Raw genomic sequence first — 24,707 nt, 5'->3', positions numbered from 1 at the left:
TAAAGGCTTGGTTAATTACAATATATTCATCATTAAAAGCTATGTAGAACCATGGTTCTCAAATGCACATTCTTATATTGGCTGCAAATACTAGATAAAAACTCAGATTCCCAAACCCAACCTCTTGGTCAGTGAATCAGAATCTGTCTTGTTTAGCTAAGAAATGGGTCCTGTGTTTTCTAACAAGAACCCTAGGTGATTTCACCGCACAGCCTGATTTGGAGCCACTACTGCAGTGTATACATTGGCTCTTAGTCAGCTGAACCCAACGGCCTTAAAACCCAAACCATGCAGTATTTTAAACTTCACTTGGTGCTATGGTTTGAGTATATCCCGTCCAAAAATCATGTCAAAACTAATCCCCATTGTGGTTTTAAGAAGTGAAGGCTTTTTTAAAAAGTGACACCAAAACTAAGAAAAAAAGAATTAAAATCTGTGAGACCTCTGGAAAACAAGAAAGGAGGACTTCAAAAAGCTAAAAACAGAAACACTGTAAGAAGGGAAAAAGATTGAATCAGATTCTGATGACACAGAAAGCTAATTAGTGCTGAGCACCTAACACAAGCTGAAGAAAAGTCTTCTGCCCTAACTTCATCCCTCCCAGAAAAGTTAGTGGGTGAGTTCTTCCAAAAGGAACATAGACCATCCCCAAAACTGGAGCAGTAAGGCCTGGTTTGGAGGTGGTAGGCGTGGTTGCTTGTTCCATCTCCTGGCACAAAGCATCTGTCTTAGAGCCTACCTCCAGGCAGCATTTTGAAGGAGCATCTCATTAAGAGTGAGTGACCTCATTTACAGTTTTAGTTGCTGTAGACATTCCTGAGATCACATGAGCAGAGGCCAGGCAAGTGGGAGAATTGAGGAACAAGTCAGACTGAGGCATTGCACCACACAGAGTGGGTGATCATGGTGTTCGCCCTCCGACCTTGACAAATGCCTCTTGGAAACCAGGTGTCTCAGCTCCTTTGTGCTGCTAAAACAAAATATCTGAGACTGCGTAATTTATGAAGAACCAAAATTTAGTTCTCACATCTCTGGAAGCTGGGAAGTCCAAGATCAGAGTTCCAGCATGTTCGGTGCCTTGTAAGGGCCTGCTCCATGGATGGCATCTTCTTGTCTTCTCACAGTGGTATGCTTGCATGGAAGAAGGAGGAGGAGCAGAAGGGGCAGAAAGGGGACCAATAGCAGAAGGACCTAAGCTAGTTTCCTCAGGCTCTTTTGTAAGGCACTAATCTATTCATTCTATTAATTGCTTTCCAAAAGCCTTCACTTCTTGGCCGGGCGCGGTGGCTCACACCTGTAATCCTAGCACTTTGGGAGGCCAAGGTGGATGGATCACTTCAGATCAGGAGTTCAAGACTAGCCTGGCCAACATGGTGAAACCCTGTCTCTACTAAAAATATAAATATTAACTGGGCATGGTGGCGCATGCCTGTAATCCCTCTTGCCTCTGGAGGCTGAGGCAAGAGAATCACTTGAACCCGGGAAGCAGAGGTTGCAGTGAGCTGAGATTGCACCATTGCACACTCCAGCCTGGGGGAGAAGAGTGAAACTCCATCTCAAAAAAAAAAAAGTCTTCACTTCTTAAAACCACAATGGGGATTAGTTTTGACATGAATTTTGAAGGGGATACATTCAAACCATAGCACCAAATGAAATTTAAAACACTGCATGGCATCTTGTATCTCCCTTAAGTAGACCTCAGCTGCCTTTGGATTTCTGTCCCTGTCACCTGCAAGGTTGACCCAGCTCTTGGTTTCTCTCTACCACTCCTCCATACCCAGGGCAAAGTCTGCTGCCTGCACACAGGTAGCTCTACTGGCTGAGTTCTTTGAGGGGAACGTGGTTAGGTTTTGAAAATTTTGCTACCAAATATACATGCATTCTTCTATTCACATAACTCCTACTTAATTCACAGGTTTTGCTCTCCAATTTTGTTGTAGATTGTATATAGTACAGCCCTCTCTTCACTCAGGCTTCTTTTAAAAAATTATTTATATTTTCTTGTAGAGATAGGGTCTTACTGTATTGCCCAGGCTGTTCTTCAACTCTTGTCCTCAAGCAGTGCCTCAGGCCCCCAAAATGCTGGGATTACAGGTGTGAGCCACTGAGTCCAGCCCACTAGGCAAAAGATTGTAGCAGGCTTTCTGAGTCAGTTTTCAGTAATGATGTGTACTTTTGAAAGATTTGAATCTAGTGAATGTTGCAGTTGGATTGTTGACGCCCTTCCCTCTCTGATTAATTGCTGTGCTTCATGTAATCCTGAATAGGCAGGAGTGCCCTCTATTCTTGTCAGATTGGGCAGGGGGTAGTAGGGCCGTGAGACACAGTGCTAAAGAGAAGGTTGAGCTGACAGATGGACAAAACAGGTGGGTAGACATGTTTCAAATCAGAGTTCATGAGAACTCAATTGAATTTGTTCCTTCAGTATTCATTCAGTGTTTCTGGTTTTTGTTTTTTGAGACAGTGATGCAATCATGGCTCATTGCAGCCCCGACCTCCAAGGCGCGAGTGATCCTCCCACCTCACCCTCCTGAGTAGCTGGTACTAATGGCATGTACCACCACACAAAGCTAATTTTTTCCATCTTTTATAGACAGGGAGGGTCTAGGCTGGTCTTAAACACGCAGGCTCAAGCAATCCTCCCTCCTTGGCCTGTCAGAGTGTTGGGATTACAGGAATCACCACACCCAGCCCTGTTCAGTGTTTCTTGAATGCCTTCTCTGTGTTAGGTTTTGTTAGAGGTGCTGAAGACACAGTGCTGGGCAAAATATCTACTCTCCTATAGTCTGCATTCAGGGCTTAGAAAAGGATCACAGAGCAGAAAGATGCCTGGCACTGGCACACATCTGTCCAGCCCCTAAGCAGTGTGTTTGCATAATGATCCCTCAAATCCTAAAAATATTTAGAAATCTAATTCTGTGATTCAGACCTCAGCAGCCAGGAAGATGTCTCTGCCAACTACTGAGATATTAATTAGGGAAACATTAGGGAATATATCTCAGCTTACCAGATTCACAGAGGTAGATGAAAGCATCATCTCTTGAGACAGCACCATGAGAAATGGAGTGCCAGGACCACTGATGAACTTAGTTTTAAAGATCCAAGTGAGAGTGATGAGCCATTGACAGAAATTGAGAAGTAGCCATAGGAATCTGAGGTAGGTCAACACTGAGGAATCTGTAAATGTAACTTATGACATGAAAAACAAAACTATCATGTTTATAGTTGACTAAATACTTGATAAAATTCAACAGCTTTTCCAGCTAAGAAACACAGAAAACATTTTTAACATAGTATAAGAAATTTTTTTAGGAATAAATACCTAATATCATATTTAATATGATATAGCATACTGGATGCTTTGCATAAAAGTTGGGAATTAGAAAACTGTTTTGAAAAATAAGAATAATGAGAAGGGGTTTGCCTTCTTGAATATAAAAACATATTGAGCTACAGTAATTTTAAATGGTATAATTGTAAAATAGACAAATAGATTGAGTCAGAATAAACATTCTAGAAATATATGGGAAGAGGTGAGGACATTTTTGTGCTTTTGCAAAGGGACCATAACACCCAGCCAAAACCATGTCAGTTTGTTAATTCTTTTTTGCATTTCTCAGGAAAATAATTTCCCTCCTTCTTTGAATATTTTCTAGAATGAGTGCTGTGGCTTCAAATTGGGAGGCTTAGTCCTATTACCAGTGACCTGAAATTCAAGTCATCTTGATGTCTGTTAAGCCTATTTCGAGTTTCTAAAATATTTCATTTAATGAATAAATATAGGTTACTCACATTCCCAACATTGTCACTGAGTCACCATCTCATCTGGAACAATTATACCACTTTCAGCACTCACCATGCACATACCTAAAAATAAGAGTCAGAATGGAGGGGCTATTAAAATGATGTACACCGTAGCTTCAGATCTCATTTCCATGAGCAGATATTTCACAGTAATAAGACCTGTCCTCCCTTCCTGAGAGCTAGTGAAGATATAAGAATTAATTTATATATTATATAAAACTTGGGTACAACACTTTGGGTACAAAGTGTTATATAATATTAACTTATTACCACATTTAAAATGCTAATTTAAGGTTCACCCACTCTGCATAAAGTACATGTCTGAATGTTTCTTTTTTTTTTTCTACACCTTCAGAAGTGTAGCAGCAATGCCAACGAGAAGCTTTGTAAAACATAGTAGTTTTGAAAACCAGCCCTGCAGGTTCTTCTTTGTAGACATGTGAAACGTGTTGGAGTCAAGGGTGATTTGCAGGATTTGGGCTTCAGCATTTGAAGGGATGGTAATGCCGTTTATTGAGATATTAATTTGTATATTGTCTGATAACCAGAACCATAGGGGTGGAGGAGAGCATCATCTAGTGAGAATACGAGAAGAAAACACATGAAATAAACTCTAGTTTTAAAGGTCAAAATAGAGTGATGTGCTCTAGCAAAGGAAACTAATAGCAGAATAGGGAAAGGCAGTATTATAGAAGCTAAGGAAAGAGAGGGTTTCAAGGGGGGCAGAGAATAGCTGTGATTGCTGCTGAGGAGCCCAGAGAAGGGGACTGAAGAGTGGCAATGAAATATCTTAATAGGGATGTTATTGATGACCTTGGCCAGGGCAGTTCCAGTGGATCCTGGGGAGGCACATGTATTTCACTTTGTTCTCTGAAATCTGGGATCAGCCTGCCTATAGTTTCTTTACCAAGGTGAGGCTGTATTTTCAAGCATCGGAGACAGATCCTTTGTCATGAGACACTGTTACTCTTAAGCCTTGGAAAATTCCATCAGGAGAATGAGGCTATGTTAAAGGCAATTAAAAATGTTAAACATCACTCACTCTGAGACAGAATATTTAGGTTTTCTATTTACTATACTTCTTTGAGTGGGCTATAAAGTATGAATCATCATGTCAAATCGCGCCCATTGATGGGAAAACCACTTTAAAAAGTGATTGAATAATATTGCTAGTCATCACATGTAGAACAATTTTAGTGAGTGGAATGCCATTACAATTCATTTTAATCCTTTTCTGATAGTGTGTAATAACCTTATTATAAATTGTAGAAATTAAAAAACATAAATAATTGGGGGAAGTTCTTAGGAATTTTGAGATATTTATGAGTAAGTATTTTAGATATCTGCACTGATTTTTTTTTTGAGACAGGGTCTTACTGTGTTGCCTAGGCTGGTCTTGAATTCTAGGCCTCAGATGATCCTTCTGCCTTGGCCTGTCCTGCACTGATACTTTTGAAGCTGTATTATTATTATTTTTTTTTTTTAAAGAGAGAGGGTCTTGCTGTGTCACCCAGGGTGTAGTGCAATGGTATGATCATAGTGCACTGTAACTTCAAACTCCTAGGCTTAAGCAATTATCCTGCCTCAGCCTCTCAAGTAGCTAGGACTACAGGTTCGTGCCACTGCCTCTGGTTAATTTTTAAAATGTTTTATAGAGAAAGGGTCTCACTATGTTACTCAGGCTGATCTCAAACTCCTGGCCTCAAGTGATTCTCCTGCCTTGGCCTCCCAAAATGCTGAGATTACATGCATGAGCCACCACATTGGGCCTTGTATTTTTGATACAGTATCAGTATCAAATTATTGACTAAGATGAAGGTTTGTTTTTGATGACAGTAGAAATTATATTAAAAATTATTTTAAAAATTAATTTTCGCTTTCTGGCGGTGACGACCTACCCACGAGAACATGCCTCTCGCGAAGGATCTTCTTCATCCCTCTCCAGAAGAGGAGAAGAGGAAACACAAGAAGAAGTCCCTGGTACAGAGCCTCAATTCCTACTTCATGGATGTGAAATGCCCAGGATGCTATAAAATCACCACGGTCTTTAGCCATGCACAAATGGTAGTTGTGTGTGTTGGCTGCTCCACTGTCCTCCGCCAGCCTGCAGGAGAAAAATCATGGCTTATAGTAGGATGTTCTTTCAGGAGGAAGCAGCACTGAAAGCACTCTGAATCAAGATAAGTGAGAAACCATCTCAATAAACAATTTGGATTAAAAAAAATTAATTTTCTTAACAAAGGTATAACTAGTTTGCATCACATAACTATATTTCAAGTTAGAACTTAAACTGGATCAATCTGTCAAAGAGCTGGTGAGCAGCATTTGTTAGGAGGCGGATAGGTGAAGTATGGTACAAATGGTCAGGGTAAGAATTACTTTAGATCATGGCATCTATTATCCTGAGTCTATGTGGGACGCTAGAATGTTGCAGGGTAGTTGCTAACGACGGATAACATTTGATAGGTATCATGAAAGACTTCCAGAATCTTTCTTAGGATTGTTAGTTGTGCTTTTCCTTTTGACTGGAAAAACCTTTTCTCTCTGTCTGTCCCATCCCTTCTTCATCTGTGAATTCTTGCTAATTCTTCAGCTCTTTGCTTAAATACCACTTTTTCAGAGCTTACTCTGTGAATAGAACAGGTTTTTTTATGGTTTTCTGCTCTCTTAGCACTCAGTATATTGTCTTTGCAAAATTATTAGTAGAACTGCTGCAAAATTATTTCTTGTATCATTAGTTCTTTGCTTCCTCCTGCCTTGCTACCATGAGCTCCATATGGGCACAGTTCATGACTGTCTTGTTAACAACAGTATTCCCAGTGCCTAGTGGCCCACTGTCATACAATACTTACTGAAAAGAAATGCTACTGAAAAGCCCATATGATTTCTCTTAAACTCGGGCTGGGCTCGGTGGCTCACGCCTGTAATTCTGGCACTTTAGGAGGCCAAGGCGGGCAGATCACCTGAGATCAGGAGTTTGAGATCAGCCTGGCCAACATGGTGGAACCCCATCTCAACTAAAAATACAAAAATTAGCCAGTCATGGTGGTGGGCACCTGTAATCCCCGTTACTCAGGAGTCTGAGGCAGGAGAATTGCTTGAACCCAGGAGGCGGAGGTTGCAGTGAGTTGAGATTGTGCCATTGCACTCCAGCCTGGGTGACAGAATGAGACTCTGCCTCAAAAATAAATAAACTCTGGGATTGATGGTTTAAAGAGCTGCAGAATAGATCATATAGCTGGTCTAAGGGCCTATTTGCATGGCTCCCAGAGACGGAGATGTCTGGGTAAATGAGCCTTGTTTTATAATGCTGCTTTAAATTTAGGAGTGACTTTAGTCTAAGAAATCAGAATGTTAAATGAAAACCTCATTTGTGCCTAGTACACCGTGCTGTATTGTATATGTTCTCTGTCTAGGCCTCACTCTTTTATGAGTGTATTGTGCTGTATTGTGTATTATTCTCTGTAGTTACATGGTAGACCACCAAAATGGGGAGAAAGCCCCTAATTTCAGGTGAACAATTACCAAGTGATTTTTTTTTCACATTTTATAGATATAAGTTCATTTAATGCTCATAACAACACTATGAGGTCAGTATTATTGTCATTTCACAGATAAGGAGACTAAGTGACAGGTAAAATAACTTGCCCAAGGTCACGTAGCTAACAAGTGGCCAGAGCTAGGATTTAAACCCAGGCCATCTGGCAGTGGACTTCAGGCTCTTCACCCCTGCACTGTGCCAGCTCACATGAGGGGGTAGCTCACACACACCCAGAATAGTCTGTGGGCAGAATTTCTTAAGTTTTATGCACATCAGTCTGAGTTTAGGGGAAGGCAGTTGAGATTCTAGAAAGCCTAGTGTGATCCTTACCTATTCAGAATGTTTGCAACTTCTTACAGTGAGGCCCTTTTAAGAGACCCAGAAGCTTTTATCTACATAGGTTGGTGGAGAATGTTGCTGATTCTCTGCTTTGTACCGAATGGTCTGACTTCCTTCTGTATTCATTTTTCTTTTTTTTTTTGAGACGGAGTTTCGCTCTTGTTACCTAGGCTGGAGTGCAATGGCGCGATCTCGGCTCACCGTAACCTCCGTCTCCTGGGTTCAGGCAATTCTCCTGCCTCAGCCTCCTGAGTAGCTGGGATTACAGGCACGTGCCACCATGCCCAGCTAATTTTTTGTATTTTTAGTAGAGACGGGGTTTCACCATGGTGACCAGGATGGTCTCGATCTCTTGACCTCGTGATCCACCCGCCTCGGCCTCCCAAAGTGCTGGGATTACAGGCGTGAGCCACCGCGCCCGGCCCCACCTAGCCTTTATGAATGTGTTTTAAGTCACAGTTTAAGCTCAAACATTTAATTCCCTTTCATCTTAACTCTATCTACACACACACACACACACACACACACACACACACACACACACACGTATGTGTGTGTATATATATATAATTTTATGTGTGTGTGTATAAGATAAGATGAAAGGGAATGAAATAGTTGTGTGTGTGTTGTGTTTTTTTTGTTTGTTTGTTTGTTTGTTTGTTTGTTTTCTGGAGACAAGGTTTCACTATGTTGCCCAGGCTGGTCTTGAACTCCTGGGCTCAAGTGATCCTCCCACCTTAGCCTCCCAAAGTATTGGGAATACAGGTGTGAGCCATAGCACCCAGCCTCATCTCAACTTTCTTTATAAATGATGAAAGACATATTAAACATAGGACAAAATAATAACTTCTGAAATACAGGAAAGTTAGCCATCAGTTGGCTCAGTAGCACATCTCTCAACCTCTGAGCAGATTTGACTGAAGTATCAAACATCCTATGATTAAGCGCCCATGAGGATAAGCTTACTGAGAAAGTCAAGAAGTATAATCCCTACGTGAACTTAAACTCTTCAAACTGAGCGTTCCCAGGGCCTTTTGTCAGTGTGTTTTTGTATATCGAATTTTTATTATCTATGATAAGATGGTGCAAAAATGCTCATAGATGTTTAATATTTATAGCATAATTTCTTTTATATATATGTATATATTTTTAGTTTTTAAGTTTTTTTTAGAGATAGGGTCTCACTTTGTTGCCCAGGCTGGAGTGCAGTTGTACAATCATAGCTTCCTGTAAACTTGAACTCCTAGGCTCAAGTGATCCTTATCACTCAGCCTCCCAAGAGCTAGGACTGGAGGCATGCATCATCATGTCTGGCTAATTTTTTAAATTTTTAATTTTTTTCTAGAGATGAGGGTCTTACCATGTGGCCCAGGCTGGTCTCCAACTCTTGGCTGCAAGTTATCTTCATGCCTCTACCTCCCAAAGTTCTAGGATTGCAGGTACAGGTGTGAGCCACCTTGCCTGGCAGTATCTTTATCCTGACTTGTAAATCCTGTGGTCTGTTTGATCCCTCCTTTTGGTGTGTTAAAGACCCCTCAGAGTAAGATGGCATAAGTGAAACCTTTTCTCAATATTCAAGTTGGAATCTATAACTTCCTTCTTTCCACTTAACATATCCAATCTTTCATCTTCTACTTCTTACTTGGTTTTCAGATCTATTCTCTTCATCTGTCCACCACTGTCCAAGCCAGATTATTATTATATTTTACTTGAATGACTGCATCAAACCTCTTAACTAGATTCTTGCCTCACTCTTGACCTCTTCAAACTATAATCAGAATAATTATTCTAAAGTTACTTTTTTGCTTATAACCATATAATACTTCATCTCTTTAATAAAGACTAAAGCCTTTAACATGACTTGCAAGACCTTCATGATTGGAATTGCATCAAACCTATAGATAAATTTGGGAATAACTGCAAACCTAATGATGTTGAATCTTCCAGTCCACTAATAGGATATATCTTTCTGTTTATTTAGGTCATGTTTAATTTCTCTCAGCATTGTTTTGTTGTTTTTAGTATAGAAGTCTGGGGCATCTTTTGTAAGAATTACTACTTGACATATATTTTGGGACTACTATAAGTAGAATTTATTTAAATATAATCTTGAAATATTTTATTCTAATATGTAGAAAATAATTGAGCTTTTAGTATTAATCTTCTGTTATTTGCTAAATTCAATTATGAGTTGTAGCAGTTGCTTTGTGAATTCTTGGTGATTTCTGCATAAACAGCCATGTTATTTACATACATTATAGGATCAGGTTTAATTCTTTTGTTTCAATTTTTTTGCCTTTTCTCCTCCGCTCACCCCCAACTATATTATTTTAGTGCAAGGACCTCTAGTACAGTGTTGAATAAGAGTGATACAAGTGGGCATTCTTGCCTTATTCCTAATATCAAAAGGAAATAGTTGTCTTTTACATTAAGTATGATAGTAGCTATAGATTATTCACAGATACTCTTTATTGGTTTGAGGAAATTCTCTACCATTATTATTAGTTTGCTAAGAGTTTTCATTATAAATGGATACATAATTTTGTCAAATGCTTTTTCCTGCATCTATTAAAATGATTGTGTGGATTTTTTCCCTGTAGACTGTTACTATGTTGAATTACATTTGCTCACATTTTGTAAAGGATTTTTACATTAGTACTGATGAAGAATATTGATCTATAATTGTCTTATTGTATTGGCTTTGTCAGGTTTTGGTATTAATGTTATGCTGGCATCCTCAAACAAGTTGAAGGAAGTGCTTTCTCTTTCCTCCATATTTTTGAAAATATTGCATAATTTTGTGTTATTTCTTCCTTGAATGTTTGGTAGAGTTGACCAGTGAAACCACCTGAGCTTTCTTTTTGGAGGTTTTTTAAGTCAATTTCTTTTGTAGTTACATAGTTACTTAAGTTTTCTGTTTCTTCTTATGTCAATTTTGTCTTATATCAGCAGTTGAGATCTAGTGGTATTAAAACACAGCAACAACAAACTCTTTGAAAGGTTCAGAACCTTGTAAAGAGAGAGTCTACAAGGATTGTTGGGTAGATTGTCATAACTGAAGTCAGGTGGAATCTAGGCATTCACTGTTACTTTGCTACTAATTGGTTTTGTCATCTTTTGGAAAAGTGATGTAATCCTTTCATACTTTTTTTTTCCTGTAAAGAAATTTTTCTCAAACTTTTGAAAGAAAAGGTATTTTCATGGGCTTTCTTTATGCCTAATGGCTTAAATAATTTTTAGTATAATGTTACTTAAATATATGTAAACATAAAATTTATAGTTCTGACATAGCTATAAATACAAAATGTACTTACAAATTCAGCTTGAATTGGTTAAACCAGGTTAAGTTAAAATTAACAACATTAATTTATAGGGAAGCAGACTTGAGACAGTATCTTTCTGCTATTGTAATACCAGTGGCTGTGTAGTTTAAATAAAAGAGCATGGGCCCTAGAGTAAGACTTACTTTCCAATATTGGCTCTACCATTTACTTTGTGCAAGTAACTTATTTATATTTATAAAACGAGGATAATAATTTAACTAGCCAAACTAGAATTTAACTTAAACTAGAATTATTGATAATAATTAGAATTCTTGGTGTGACAAATCCTAGAACAGTGCTTGGCAAATAAGAATTATCTAATAAATATTAGCTTTATTTGTAATTATTGTTGTATTATTGTTCTACTGACACCTGATGATTAGTTTTGGGTTTAATGGTAGAAAGTCTGATTCGATATTTAATGTCCTTCTGATTTTGTCTTTCATAATATAAATGCTAATACACAGAATGTCTGCTTGCTTAAGTTAACTTCATAGCTTTGCTAACATAGTGTGTTATACTTAACCTAAATTCCACCAGCTAAAACTCCTTGAATTTCAGGGTTTTTTTGTTTTTTGTTTTTGTAGAAACGGGGTTTTACAGGCTGGTCTCAAACCCCTGGGCTCAAACGATCCTCCTGCCTTGGCTGGAAGTACAGGCATGAGCCACTGCACCTGGCCTGAATTTCAGTTTTTAATCAAGTGTCACTTGATAACTCTGAAAGTATCTAATCCAGTCATTGCCCATGTCAGATATGAGAAAATGCTATTTTATAATTCTTGAAAACGTAGAAGCATCATTTTTCAGCATAGAGGTATCATTAGACTGCTGATGGGAATCTGTAGATTTTAAAAACTTTATTCTCAGAAGTTTGAAAATACCTTGATTGTCTTATTGTTGATTTCAATTTGTAGGAAACTTAGAATGTATTGAAGTATAGCGGTAACTATTCTTTTGACTCAGTATGTTTAATTGCCTTAATATATCAGCTAATTATGCTCTCAGAACTACTAGTTAACATGGTTGTCAGGTTGAAATATATTAATAGTAATTTTGGAAAAATATTTTCATTTTATGGTACCCAGAGGTTAAGAACCTCTCCATGAGATTGGCAGTAAATTTAAGAATGTAATAAAAGCGACTTAATGTTTACTACCTCTTGATTCTTAAAGGTTAGTGAATATTAATAAAATGTATAGCCTTTAATAAAATTTATAATTTTGTCCACTTTTTCTTTTCATTTTAGCATTTTATTATTATATCTATGGGGGCCTTCAGGAAAGGTACTATCTTACTCTTGTGTAGTAGCTTCTACGTGGTTAATAGGTTCTTTAGAATTCTATATGCCTATATAATTTGTGCTTTAATTCTGCCACAGATTTAAATATTTAAATTGTTCTAACATCTCCATTCAAATATTGTGCCATAAATTGCATGCCTGTAGTCCCACCTACGCAGGAGGCTAAGGCAGGATAATTGCTTGAGCTGGGGAGTTCAAGAATACTGTGAACTGCATTTCAACCTGGGCAGCAAAGCGAGACCCTGCCTCAAAAAAAAGTATTGTGCCATAATGTATATGATTTTCTATGAACACGTAGTATTTATTTCAATTCCTTTTGTTTTCTCATTGCCCTATGACACTTAAAAGTAATATATTACTCCACCATCACATTATGTTGTTTTCATGATGTCAAATCAGGATGCCTTTTGTTTTAAAATTATTAGTGCAAAAGAGAAGTGTTTCATTTATATGTGCTGAGATGAATACAGTATGAACAAGTTGCCTAACAAATTGGAAGCTGAGTGATGTCACTTGAGGTGCTTATGGGCCCTAATGTGAGGCATAGGGGTTTTGAAATTACATGGCATTATGTGGATATATGATTATTTAGATGATTAATAATGTGCTCCTATTAACTATTTTTTATTATCAAAATGAAAAATGTTAAAAACATTATGACATAGAATTACAGACCTTCTAAGAATTTATTTGTGGAGTCTAGTCTGAGTAACAATTGTACTGGAGTATGGTGCAGAGTAAATAAAGGATTATACTCTAAGGTGTCAAAAACCAGGGAGGAATGTATTAGTTTGTGTGTATTAATTAGTAATTGACTTCAGCTATATGTAACAAACAATTCCCCAGCACCATAAGACAGTGAAACAAACAAACAAAAAAAACCCAAAAATAAGAGAAAACTCCAACAACAGTGGCTTTTATGAATAATAAGGAGTCCTGAAGCAGGCAGCTCAGAGCTGATGTCGTGGCTCAATGATGTCATCAGGGACCCACGCTCTTTCTTGTTATCTGCCATTCTTAAGTTCTTCTTTATGCTCCTAGGAGGCCTCTGTAGCTCCAGCCATCCTGTCTTTTTCCCGTTGGAAAGAAAAGGAAAGAACTAAAGGGAAAAGGCAAAAACCAGACAAATCTGTGTTTTAAGGGCTTTCCCAGAACCCCACTCAATGACTTCCATTTAGGAGCTGATCATAATCCAGAAAGAAACAACCGTGAGCACCGTAATCCCGAATAAAAATCCCTAAAGTCTAAAATCCTGAAAATCAATCCTGAAAGATCAAAATATAATTATGGAAAAAATTTAAAAGGTATTTATTTTACATTTTTAAAAAGGGACTTATTTGAGAAACAAAAGCAGAACACTTCATAGGTCACTTTATAAAATAAAATAGGCAATATTATACAAATTTTTGCCAATACACACTCAGGTATATTAATGACAGTTGCATGGGTATAACAGTTATGAGCAGATGAACCATAGTCATGAAGAAATAGCTTATAAGTGAGGTCATCTGATATACTGTGACAGACAACCTAAGTCTTTTGATGAGATTCATCAAAACCATGCTGGGTCACCACTGCATATGCAGATGCCCAAAGAGCTAAGATCTTGAGAAAGTTTATTTTTCACAAATGTAGATGTACAAAAAGGACATCTCTTCATTTATTAAGAAAGTTTCAATGCTTTTATATATACACATGGTGCTTACACACAAAGTCAACATTGTGGTAATACACCTTTTTGGAGTCAAATTTCCAAAAAGGACGTAAAGTAAATTAGAACTGTGTAAGTCTTCATAATGTTGATACCTCCAGTTTTGTAAATGATAAGATGAAATACATAGCATAGCACATTATAAAAGAAATAGTGTTCGGCCCAGCGTGGTGGCTCAAGCCTGAAATCCCAGCACTTTGGGAGGCTCAAGTAGATCACTTAAGCTCAGGAGTTCAAGAGCAGCCTGGGCAACATAGCAAAACCCCATCTCTACAAAAAAAAAAAAAAATTAATACAAAAAGTAGCCTGGTGTGGTGCATACCTGTGGTCCCAGCTACTTGGGAGGCTGAGGTAGGAGGGTTACCAAAACCCCGGGGGAGCAGAGGTTGCAGTGAGCTGTGATCTCACCATTGCACTCCAGCCTGGGCAACAGAGCAAGACCCTGTCTCCAAAAAAAAAAAAAAAAAAAAAAAAAAAAAAAGGGGAGCAAAATTAAGAGAAAAAAAAAAAAAAAAAAAAAAAAAAAAAAAAGTGTGTTGCAAGGATATATTATGGCAGTTGCATGGAGGTAGTCTGTAAGAGCTGGGTGACTTTCATGATCATTAACTATATTTTGAAGTCTTCTATGTTGATGAATAGCTTCTTTTTTTCTTTTAGGACAGGGCTTTCCATGGAGAATATGTTCCTGTTCCTTCTATATGTGTTACTGTTCTTTTTGGAATTCTTCTGTGATTCGGTATACAACATGAGCATTGCCTATTAAATTTCCCCATCCTTCTGAGTTGTGAGTAGATGGAAATCCGTTCTGCATGTACTCATACACAGACCACAAATTTGGCAGAAGCAGTACTAGTGATGGAACAGCAACACCATTACATTAAATGTCTTCTTATCCTACTGTGCACATAATTATTTTTAAACTAGTCATTATTTTGCTGGCTTCTTCAGGCAATGTGGTTTTAATTCATTAAAAGCTTCTGGAATGTCATCTGCTGAAAAGAATACCAGTGTAGGCAAATGACCCCTTTAACTGAAGTTTGTATCGTTGTAGCCAGTCCACTCTTCTGAATTTCCTGCCAGATGCATTAGGCTGAATAGGAAATACAAACTTCATTGGTAACACTTTGAACTTCACTTTTTAAAAAAATGTGGGGTTTTTTTTGAGACGAGTTTCGTTCTTGTTGTCCAGGCTGGAGTGCAATGGCATGATCTGGCTCACTGCAACCTCCACCCGAGTTCAAATGATTTTCCCGTGTCAGCCTCCCGAGGAGCTGGGATCACAGGCAGGTGCCTCTGTACCTGGCTAATTTTTTTCCGTTTTTAGTAGAGATGGAGTTTCACCATGTTGGCCTGGCTGGTCTTGAATTCCTGACCTCAAGTGATCTGCCCACGTCAGCCTCCCAAAGTTTGGGATTACAGGCGTGAGCCACTGCACCTGGCCCAAGTAAACATTTATTAAGTGCTTCACTTTTTCTAGCCATTAATACATAATTGAGTGGATAAGTTCTAGAATTTTCACATCTAACAGGGACATGAATTATATGTAGTTGATAAACAGTGGGAATGATTTTGAAATTCATCAGCTAAAGCGAAGCATGTGCTAGTTCTTCTATATTAGATTTAGTGGTAAATATAAGAAATCTGTCTTCTTTGACAGTCAAATCACTAATCATGAATAGTTCACCATTTATTATTATTTTTTTAAACACTGAAGAACCCTCAGTATCAACAAGTGTATTTGGTTTAGAAGATCACTGAGCTTATTGAATTCTTTTTATTCTCTGCTGAAGGGTGTTTTTTGAATGGAAGCATAGTGCTGTATGTGAAGGGGCAGAAGTCGTACACAATTGAATAATTTGGCAGGGGAAATTTCTTTTACTTTTTGCCTGTGTTTTCACTTCTGTGATCTTTGAAACACTTGCTGCACTTGGGTTTGGAAAGTGGTTGTGGTCTACAAATTTTATAAGTGTATGCTATCCATGTGAAAGTCTGCCTATTGCTTAGCTGCTGCAATTAAGCGATTTTCTGCTTGGGCAGCACCAGTAATAATTAGCCTTTAAAGTTTTATATTTCACCATTTAGTAACCTTATATAATTAACTTATCACAGCTCTTTTGCAAGAGAACATTTCAGTCTCTTCTATTGTGTTGTAAGGAATACAGTAAGAAGGAATGACACTTGGCTTTGTCTGTACCAAATCTGTATTAGTCAAGATTCTCCAGAGAGACAGAAGTAATAGGATATGCATATAAACGTGAGAGGGGATTTATTAGGGGAATTGGCTCATGTGATTATGGGGCTGAGAAGTCTTACAACAGGCTGTCTGCTAGCTGGAGACCCTGGGTTGCTGGTGTAGTGGTTCAATCCAAATCCAAAGGCCTCAGAACCAGGGAAGGCGATGATGTGACTCTCAGTCTGAGGCTGAAAGGCCAGGACCTTGGAACTGCTGGCATAAGTCCCAGAGTCTGAAGGCTGGAGGCCTCCAGTTCTGATGTCCAAGGCAGCGAAAGAGAAGCCTGTGCTAGCTCTCGGAGAGAGAACAATTCACCTGTATTTATTCTCTCTGGGGCCCCAGCTGATTGGATGGTGCCGTCAACATTCAGGCAAGATCTTCATGTAATCCACTGAGACTCACACACTAATCTCTCCTGGAAACACCCTTACAGACATTCCCCCAAATGGCGCTTTACTAGGTTTCTAAGTCTTAATCCAGTCAAATTGATGCCTGAATTTAAATCCACCCCATGTCAGTCTGTCACTCATATGCATCTCCTTAAACCATATTTAATTTCCAAATAAAGACAATAACAAGGTAATAGTTCCACCTAACATGATGTAGCTACCCTATGATTGTGATTTTTGGGATTTTAGACGTTAGGGATTTTGATCTTTCGAGATTTCAACGTTTGGGACTATGGCATTTGGGATTTTGTCTTTTAGGATTATGATCCAAACCCCTTCCATTTACATGTCCTTGGCCATGCCTGTGTCATAGGTCCGCCCTTGCTCCAGGGGAAGTTGGGAAAGTATTTTCATGAGCACATTGCTGCCTCAACAAATTGGGACTCTCTGTGAGGACTAAGAGAATGGACACTGGGTAGGCAAAATAGCAGTCTCTGCCACACCAATTAAATATTACTAGTGATGTTAAGTTTAAAACAGGCTGGGTGCAGTAGCTCATGCGTGTAAACCCTGAGCTTTGGGAGGCTGAGACAGAAGGAGAATTGCCTGAGCCCAGTTTAAGAACAGCTTGAGCAACATAGGGAGACCCCTGTCTCCATAAAAAAAATAAAAATAAAAGTCAGAACAAACAGACACATAAACCAGTCTTTGTCTTTTTTTTTTTTTTTTTTGCATATCTACTTTAACCAAAGTTATATGAAAGGAATATAAATGAAATAAGTCTAAATTTCTGGAGTACGAAGGAAATGTAAGATCACGTAGTCCTGGCATTTTAGGCTTAGAGATAACCACAGGCAGCGCGGTTCCAGGCTTGGGGTTTGGCATTCCTGACTCACACGCCAGTCACTGATCTTTCCGTTCACTTTGCTGCTTCATGAACTCTGGTTGCTTGTCTGTCACTCTTCTGCATATACAAGGCGGCTGGGTTTTGGCTACACTAGGGGAGAAAACCCTCTAATCCCTTGAATGGTTACAATAAAAGAGATCCGAGGAAATTTTCTGTTTCCTACTTGGGAGTCTTACACATTCACTTTGTAAGTATTGATGGTGCTGGCAGTTTATAAACATTCATTCACTCTTCATTTATTCGGCAATGACTGCATACTAAACAATAGGTTCTAATGTCTCAAGAACAGGAGCATGCCTTATGAATTTCCATATCCCCAAGTAGGTCCTCGCTGATGAGTGAATAATTAAGTCATAGTTTCTGCCTTCAGGAAATCCTTAGTCAAGTCGGGGAGACAGACAGGCAAGTCAATGATAATAGTATACCAAAGGCATATCTCTTGAGAGGATATAGGCTTGGGTGAAAGGAAGCTAAATAAATCTCTTAAGCAGAAAGAGGGTCTGGAAAGATGCCAGTAGGAGGTGGCCCCAGGTTCAGTTTTGAAGGGGCTGGCCAGGTGAGGAAAGAGAAGGGCAGCATATCAAGTGAAAGAATGAGTCTCTCACCAGTAGGGAGTTTAGAGAAGAGGGGACCACAAGAAGTATGGGAAGAGGCCATGGTCGTAGGAAATGAGGCTTGAGAGGTGGCTGTGGCCACATCAACAGAGATCTTAATAGTATGTTAAAGGATTTGAACTTACCTAACCTCCCTGACCGGGAGCCATGGAGTCAGGCCAGGGAATGGAGGCTCAGGTGTCATTGTGGTTAGACTGTGGTGCCTGAGTGCAGAGCACCAGCAAGGCATGTCTTGTCACCCACAGCTGCAGATAGCCAGGGCCGACTAAACCACACATAAAGATTCCTGTGCCTCCCTGCCCAGTGCTCCCAGGAGCCCCCTCTTGGCAGAGCCTTACTAACCTTTCCAGCCCCTTGCAGACTCCACATGTCCCCTTTCACTTTCTTACCCATCGTGTTGTCCTGCCTCGTCAGTGACTAACAAAGACTTCTTTTTGTCTCCTGCCTAATATGGAATGATTTGCTTTTATTTGGTAGTTGGTTATCCTTGGCTTTAAGAGACCCTCAGATGGTGGAAAACACCAGACCTACTTTGTAATCTCTGATGATAAATGACAGGCAGTATTTCAGGACTTGTAGATAGCCAGGAGACAGGAAGCCTGCTCCTGAGAGTGGTTAGAGCAGGGCCTCCTGCTTCCCTGTGCTGGCTGCTTTGGTCTACAGACTGCCCCATCCAGCAGGTCTCCTCCCAGTCTACTGTCCCTTCTCTGCTGAAGACTTCCCCGCTTTTCAAATCGAGTCCCTCATTCCCTCCTTGGACTCCCAGTTGCATTGTCTTCTGGTGCCCAGCCAGGACGGGCTTCCTTTCTCTGATGTACATCCCAGGATGGATCCAAACCTCCTTTGTTGGCTCTGCTTCTAGTATTGAAGTTTCTGATGACAAAGGGCGACATTGGAGCTGCATGCTCTTAGTTAATGCAAGTAATAGACACAATGTTATTATTGAGGGGCCATCTGAACCTCTCTTGTCAGTGACTTTGGAAATAAAATGCACCATGGAAAAGCTCTTTTTATTGCTCGTTTCTCTTTTTCTTTCTCTCTTTTTTTCCTTAGGCAGGAATTATTATAACAATAAAGGAAACTCACAAAATTTTTCTCCAAATCCCACAACCATAAGTCATGAGCTGTTTTTACCTTTCCTGGTATTCTCTTCCAGTCCCTCCTCATCTACAGTGACATTGACTAGATTCAGTTTTGAGGTGCATTTCTTTTTTATGCCAAATGACCATATTTGGGACAGACTGAAGTAATTGAGCCATAGGAGTATCTCAGGTAATAATGGCTTCTTCTTTTGATTATTTCCCTTTAGGAGAGACACTGCTGATCCTGTAACATGGAGGATTGTCTTCATACCTCATCTGAGAATCTGTCCAAATTGGTCAGCTGGGCCCACAGCCATGGGACTATTTGCAGCCTCATTCCAAACCTGAAACACTTGCTCTCTGAAGGTTCCCATGGGAACCTGACAGCAATGTGGGGCTGTAGTGCTGGCCATGCTTATCACTGGCCACTAACGGCTACTTGCAGAGCTGGGTCCCAAGAGAGGGTCTGTTTCCAGGATAACAGAAGTTTTAACTCTGATAGTCCCAGCATAATTGGGGTGCCCTCTGAGACACAGACTAGCCCTGTTGAAAGGTACCCTGGGCGACCAGTGAAAGCAAAGCTAGACTGTAACCGGACCAGAGACTCTTGTGACTTCTCCTATTGTAGTGAGCCCTCTGAACTGGATGAAGCTGTTGAAGAATATGAAGATGAGAACACCCTGTTTGACATGGTTTGTGAGTCTTCTGTTACAGATGAGGATAGTGACTTTGAACCCCAGACCCAAAGGCCTCAAAGCATTGCTCGCAAAAGACCTGGGATAGTCCCATCTTCCCTCCATTCAAGCTCCCAGGCGCAGATGATTGACGAATGCAGCAATGATGTCATCATTAAGAAAATCAAACAAGAGATCCCCGAAGATTATTACATTGTGGCAAATGCAGAACTGACAGGAGGGGTAGATGGACCAGCCCTGTCCTTGACACAGATGGCAAAACCCAAGCCTCAGACTCATGCCGGTCCCTCCTGTGTAGGGTCTGCTAAACTGATTCCCCACGTAACATCTGCCATCAGCACGGAGCTAGACCCACACGGTATGTCTGCATCCCCCTCTGTGATCTCCAGACCAGTTGTCCAGAAGACTGCTAGGGTATCTCTGGCTTCGCCAAACAGAGGACCCCCTGGTAGCCATGGTGCCAACCAACAGGTGGCCATGCAAATGCCTGTGAGCACATCCCATCCTAACAAACAGATCAGTATCCCCTTGTCTGCCCTGCAGCTGCCTGGACAGGATGAGCAAGTTGCTTCTGAAGAGTTCCTGTCCCATCTGCCCAGCCAGGTCTCCTCCTGTGAGGTAGCCCTTTCTCCCTCAGTTAACACAGAGCCAGAAGTGAGCTCCAGTCAGCAGCAGCCCCCAGTGGCTCCAGCCATAACCACTGAGGCCACAGCACAGTGCATACCAGGTATGGCATGTGAGGCGACAGCAAGTCCCTCATCCACACACACCAGAATTCTGCGCCGTCAGCACTTCTAAAACCATTGGCTCAGTTTGCTAGAAGTCAGTCCTTTGTTAGTCATAGAAAGGTAGAAACAATGACTGTGTTATATCCAGGTGATACTATAAAGGAAATTCTTAAGAATTAAGGCCCTATCCAGTTGATGTACCTTAGGGCTGAGAGGACAGCTGCAAGATTGTTCTGTTGATATTGTAGCATTAGATTTAAGTTTGATACCTGTCAGCTGAATTTGTATGTAGTTAAGTTATTTTTGAAAGTTTTAAAAATGTGCTTTTCCATCAGTAGCAGTGTGTTTAGTTGCAGTTCGAAGCTATGATGATGTTAAGAAGGGATATGGTGACAATAGACTGATGCTTTTCCATTATTATTTATTTGACTGAGCCAGCTTGACATTGCTGTTCATTTTAGTTGGTGTGGTAGTTTAAAATAAGTTTTTTTAAAAAAGCAATAGACATTTCTAAAAGAGGTATTTTATCCTTTCCCTTAAAATTTAAAAGAATAAGAAAACTTGCATTTCTGGAATTTGTGAGCCTAACTGGACTGGATTGAGAGGGGAGCGAAATAATTGTTTGAGGCCCCTGCACCTGTAATTGTAATGTTCTAATGTTTTTTAATTCTGAGATTTAGTATTTATTTAATCTGGGCCATTAGTATATAAAGGGGGCTTGGGTCTCATGCTTTTGGCTTCATGATTCAAATCTAGTAGGTTAGAACAGAAATGTGGACAAGGATGAAGAAACATGCAGAAATCTGCGGCGTGTTTTAGTTTATTTCAGTCCTTCTCAAAAACATCTTGTATTTTAGAAAAAGCTTCCTAGAAGCCTGAGGCACCTGTGCCTTTATCCTGAAACTTCCTTGGATTAAGCTGTTTAACAAACTTTTTTCCCCATTTTAGTATCAACTTTGAGATTCTCAAAGAAGACCTTCCTTTTGATTTTTTTGAAGACATATTCATGGTGTTATTAAGAAGATATTCACTGAAAATATTTACATCCTGATTGAAAATTACACTTTTCCGTTTATTCATTTTTCTCTTTTTTAAATAATAGTTTTATTGAGATACTATTCACATATCATAAAATTCACTCTTTTACAGTGTACAGTTCAGTGGGTTTTGGTGTATTCACAGAGTTGTACAACCATCACCATTACCTAATTTCAGAATATTTTCATCATCACAGAAAGAAACCCCATACGCATTAACAGCCACTTTTTCCCTCCCCCTAGTTCCTGGCAACCACTAATCTACTTTCTGTCTATAGATTTTCCTATTCTATATGTTTCATATAAGTGGAATCACATATTACATGGCCTTTTGTGACCACCCTTTACACTTAACAAAGTTTTCAAGGTTAATCCATGTTGTAGCATTTCTTTCAATACTGTATGACTGTCATATTTTATTTTTTCTTTCATCAGTTAATGGACATTTGGGTTGTGTTCATATTTTGGCTGTTATGAATAATGCTGCTGTGAATATTTGTGAACAGGTTTTTGTGTGGGTGTGTGTATTTATTTGGCTTGGGTAACTACCTGGGAGTGGAATTGCTGGGTCCTGTGGTAACTTTATATTTAACTTTTTGAGGAGCTGCCAAACTGTTTTCCCAAGCAGCTCCATCACTGGACAGCCTCACTAGTAATCTATAAAGGTTCTTATTGCTCTACATTGTCACAAACACTTGTTATTTTTCATATTTTAAAAAATAAATATCCTATTGGGTGTGTGAAGTAGTATCTTACTGGGGTTTTGATATGTATTACCCTAATGCCTCATGGTACTGAGCTTTCTTTCATGTGCTTCTTGGCCATTTGTATATTTTCTTTTGAGAAACATCTACTCAGATCTTTTGCCCATTTTAAAATTAGGTTGTTGTCTTATTGGTGAGTTGTTGGAGTTCTTTATGTATTCTGAATATGAGATCCTTATCAGGTATATAATTTGCAAATATTTTCTCCTATCCCATGGGTTGTCTTTTTCTTTCTTTCTTTTAAAAAATATTTTAATGAATTATACTTTGATCATTGAATGACAACATGGTCCTTGGCTAATCTCATCAAGAGACAAAATGTTATCTTTATTAGGCTGGTGAAAGTCTTTGTTCTAGGAAATCTGACTCAGTATATGTAGGATGTAAGTAGTACCTTTTCACTTAAATTGTTGTGAACCTAATTCTACTTTGTTTGTTTGACCTCCCCTGCCTTTTTTTTTTTTTTCTTAAATAGGGTAGAATTCAGAATGTATTTTGCTAAGTGGTCCAGTGTACCCAGTTTGGTGAAGAGTATTAGTTGTGTTGCACACCCTTACGCTAACTTAGCCCTGCAAAGCAAGATGTTTCTGTATCTGCCTCGTGGATAGTAAATGAGGCACTGAGGCTCTTTACTAAACCATATATGAATATATTAGTGTTTAATTATTTTGGGAAAGAAATTCAGCCTGTTTTAAAAAAATAATTTTAATCCATTTATTATTGCATATATTACGTTCTCTTAGGTTTTTTTTCTTCCCTCATGGAAACTGCACTTCTTACAATAGCTATAAAAAGCAGGCATGGTCAAGGAGAGTACATAATATATACAGTCATACATTGTGATTTGGCTTTACTCTCAGAGGAGCATTAGTTTGGGTGGGAGGTGAACCTTTAAGAAAAACAGTATGAAGACTGGTCATGACGATTTTCTAAGGATAGTCCTCATGTTTTGATCCATTGTTCTCAGGAAGGATATCATATTGCTAAGATGTCTTTAGCTTTAGAGAAATACTATTTGGACTGGAAACAACAGTGGGACAAATAAAAGTCAGACTCACATTTTTCTTTTGAGTGAAGCATATAAAGTTAACATTAAATTTACCTTTTACTCTAGTACCTAATTAGGTTCTATGCTCTAAAATTTTATTTGAGTTTGCATGTTTGTTTATAGTAGATAATCTTTCTAAACATACATTTAAAAAAATTTAGAATCCAGCACATCTAAATGTATGTGAATGACTTTGTTACAGGTGGACCTTACACAGTTTAAAGTATACTTGGTACTAAACAAAGAAGAAAGGTTCTGAAAGACCTAGCTGAAAACTAAGTCAGGCTCTTTTAAAATAGTTGTTCTGTACTAAGTATCAGATCATTGCAGAAATACTGTATATCTTTAGATAATACTTTTAAAATAAATAATTTGACACATGACTATTGTGTTAGCCAGAAGCAAAGAGAAATTGTTCCATTTTGTTTGGTTTTACTATTGCCATTTAAATTTGATTTCCCTAGCGGAAAATCATCCTTACTTCTGTTCAGAACTAAACTCATAAAATTATAAAATGTTAATCAAGGTATAGATAAAATCATCAATTTTCATGTCACTTCTGCCATACTGTTCAATCCAAATCTTAGTAAACAATGAGTAAAGAGGCATCTATTATTAGAATTATTGACTACCTACTAGTAGCTTGGATTCCATTTAATTTTTGAGGTTTTATGTAAATTTGGGGCATTTGTCATAATGACATTTAAATCTCTATTGCATCATGAGTTAGGGTTTTATGTGTATATTATATTTCTTCAGTATACTCACACATAGCTTCTTTTATGATTTTGTGCAAGTATCCCTTTTATTAATCAGCTCTTTTCCCAAAAGTTCTATAGTAACAAGCAATCAATTTTTGCTTATCAGATTTGTATGTATATATATTTTTCTTTTGAAAAAAAATATGTATTTGTGTTTTTCTAATAGATTCATGTATTCTGTATATATTAGAAATAGTAACTCATAATCTGTCATGTATATTGGAAATACATTTCCCACTTTACCATTAGCTTTTAATTTTGTTGCTGACATTTTTTGAGGTCTGAATTTTCTTAATTTTTATGAAGGCAATTCTTTCAACATCTGTCAATCAGTCTTTTCCTTTTCTGTCTTTGGTATTTTGCTTAGGAAGTCCTTTCCTGACATATTTCTCTGTATTTCCCTCTTGCTCTGTTTTTTTTTTTTTTTTTTT

At 38.6% G+C, this 24,707-nt stretch overlaps 2 protein-coding genes across 4 annotated transcripts in view; both read left to right on the top strand.

The window, feature by feature from the left end:
• KIAA1958 (KIAA1958 ortholog) overlaps positions 1-24,707 on the top strand; it is a 180,144-nt gene that overhangs the window by 69,768 nt on the left and 85,669 nt on the right. For 2 of the 3 annotated variants that reach the window (XM_037739197.1, XM_017530369.2), the window contains exon 2: positions 19,471-20,665. In XM_037739197.1, coding sequence (XP_037595125.1) covers positions 19,495-20,665 — 1,171 coding nt within the window. In that variant the 5' untranslated portion in view covers positions 19,471-19,494. Of the gene's footprint in view, positions 1-19,162; positions 19,361-19,470; positions 20,666-24,707 lie in introns of those variants that run through there. The other variant, XM_017530368.2, reaches the window with a different exon arrangement.
• Positions 5,536-6,472, top strand: LOC108305633 (40S ribosomal protein S27-like). Its single transcript, XM_017530374.2, has one exon. The coding sequence runs from the start codon at positions 5,713-5,715 to the stop codon at positions 5,965-5,967; it is 255 nt and encodes an 84-aa protein (XP_017385863.1). The 5' UTR covers positions 5,536-5,712; the 3' UTR covers positions 5,968-6,472.

This window comes from Cebus imitator, unplaced genomic scaffold (genome assembly GCF_001604975.1).
Source record: "Cebus imitator isolate Cc_AM_T3 unplaced genomic scaffold, Cebus_imitator-1.0 Scaffold64, whole genome shotgun sequence".
NCBI classification, from domain to species: domain Eukaryota; kingdom Metazoa; phylum Chordata; class Mammalia; order Primates; family Cebidae; genus Cebus; species Cebus imitator.
The sequence above is the reverse complement of the archived record's forward strand: the minus strand, read 5'-3'. Positions and strand labels throughout refer to the sequence as shown.

What these genes read in the sequence shown, in the direction of transcription:
- LOC108305633 (XM_017530374.2), top strand. Translation starts at nt 5,713, where the DNA reads ATGCCTCTCGCGAAGGATCTTCTTCATCCCTCTCCAGAAGAGGAGAAG.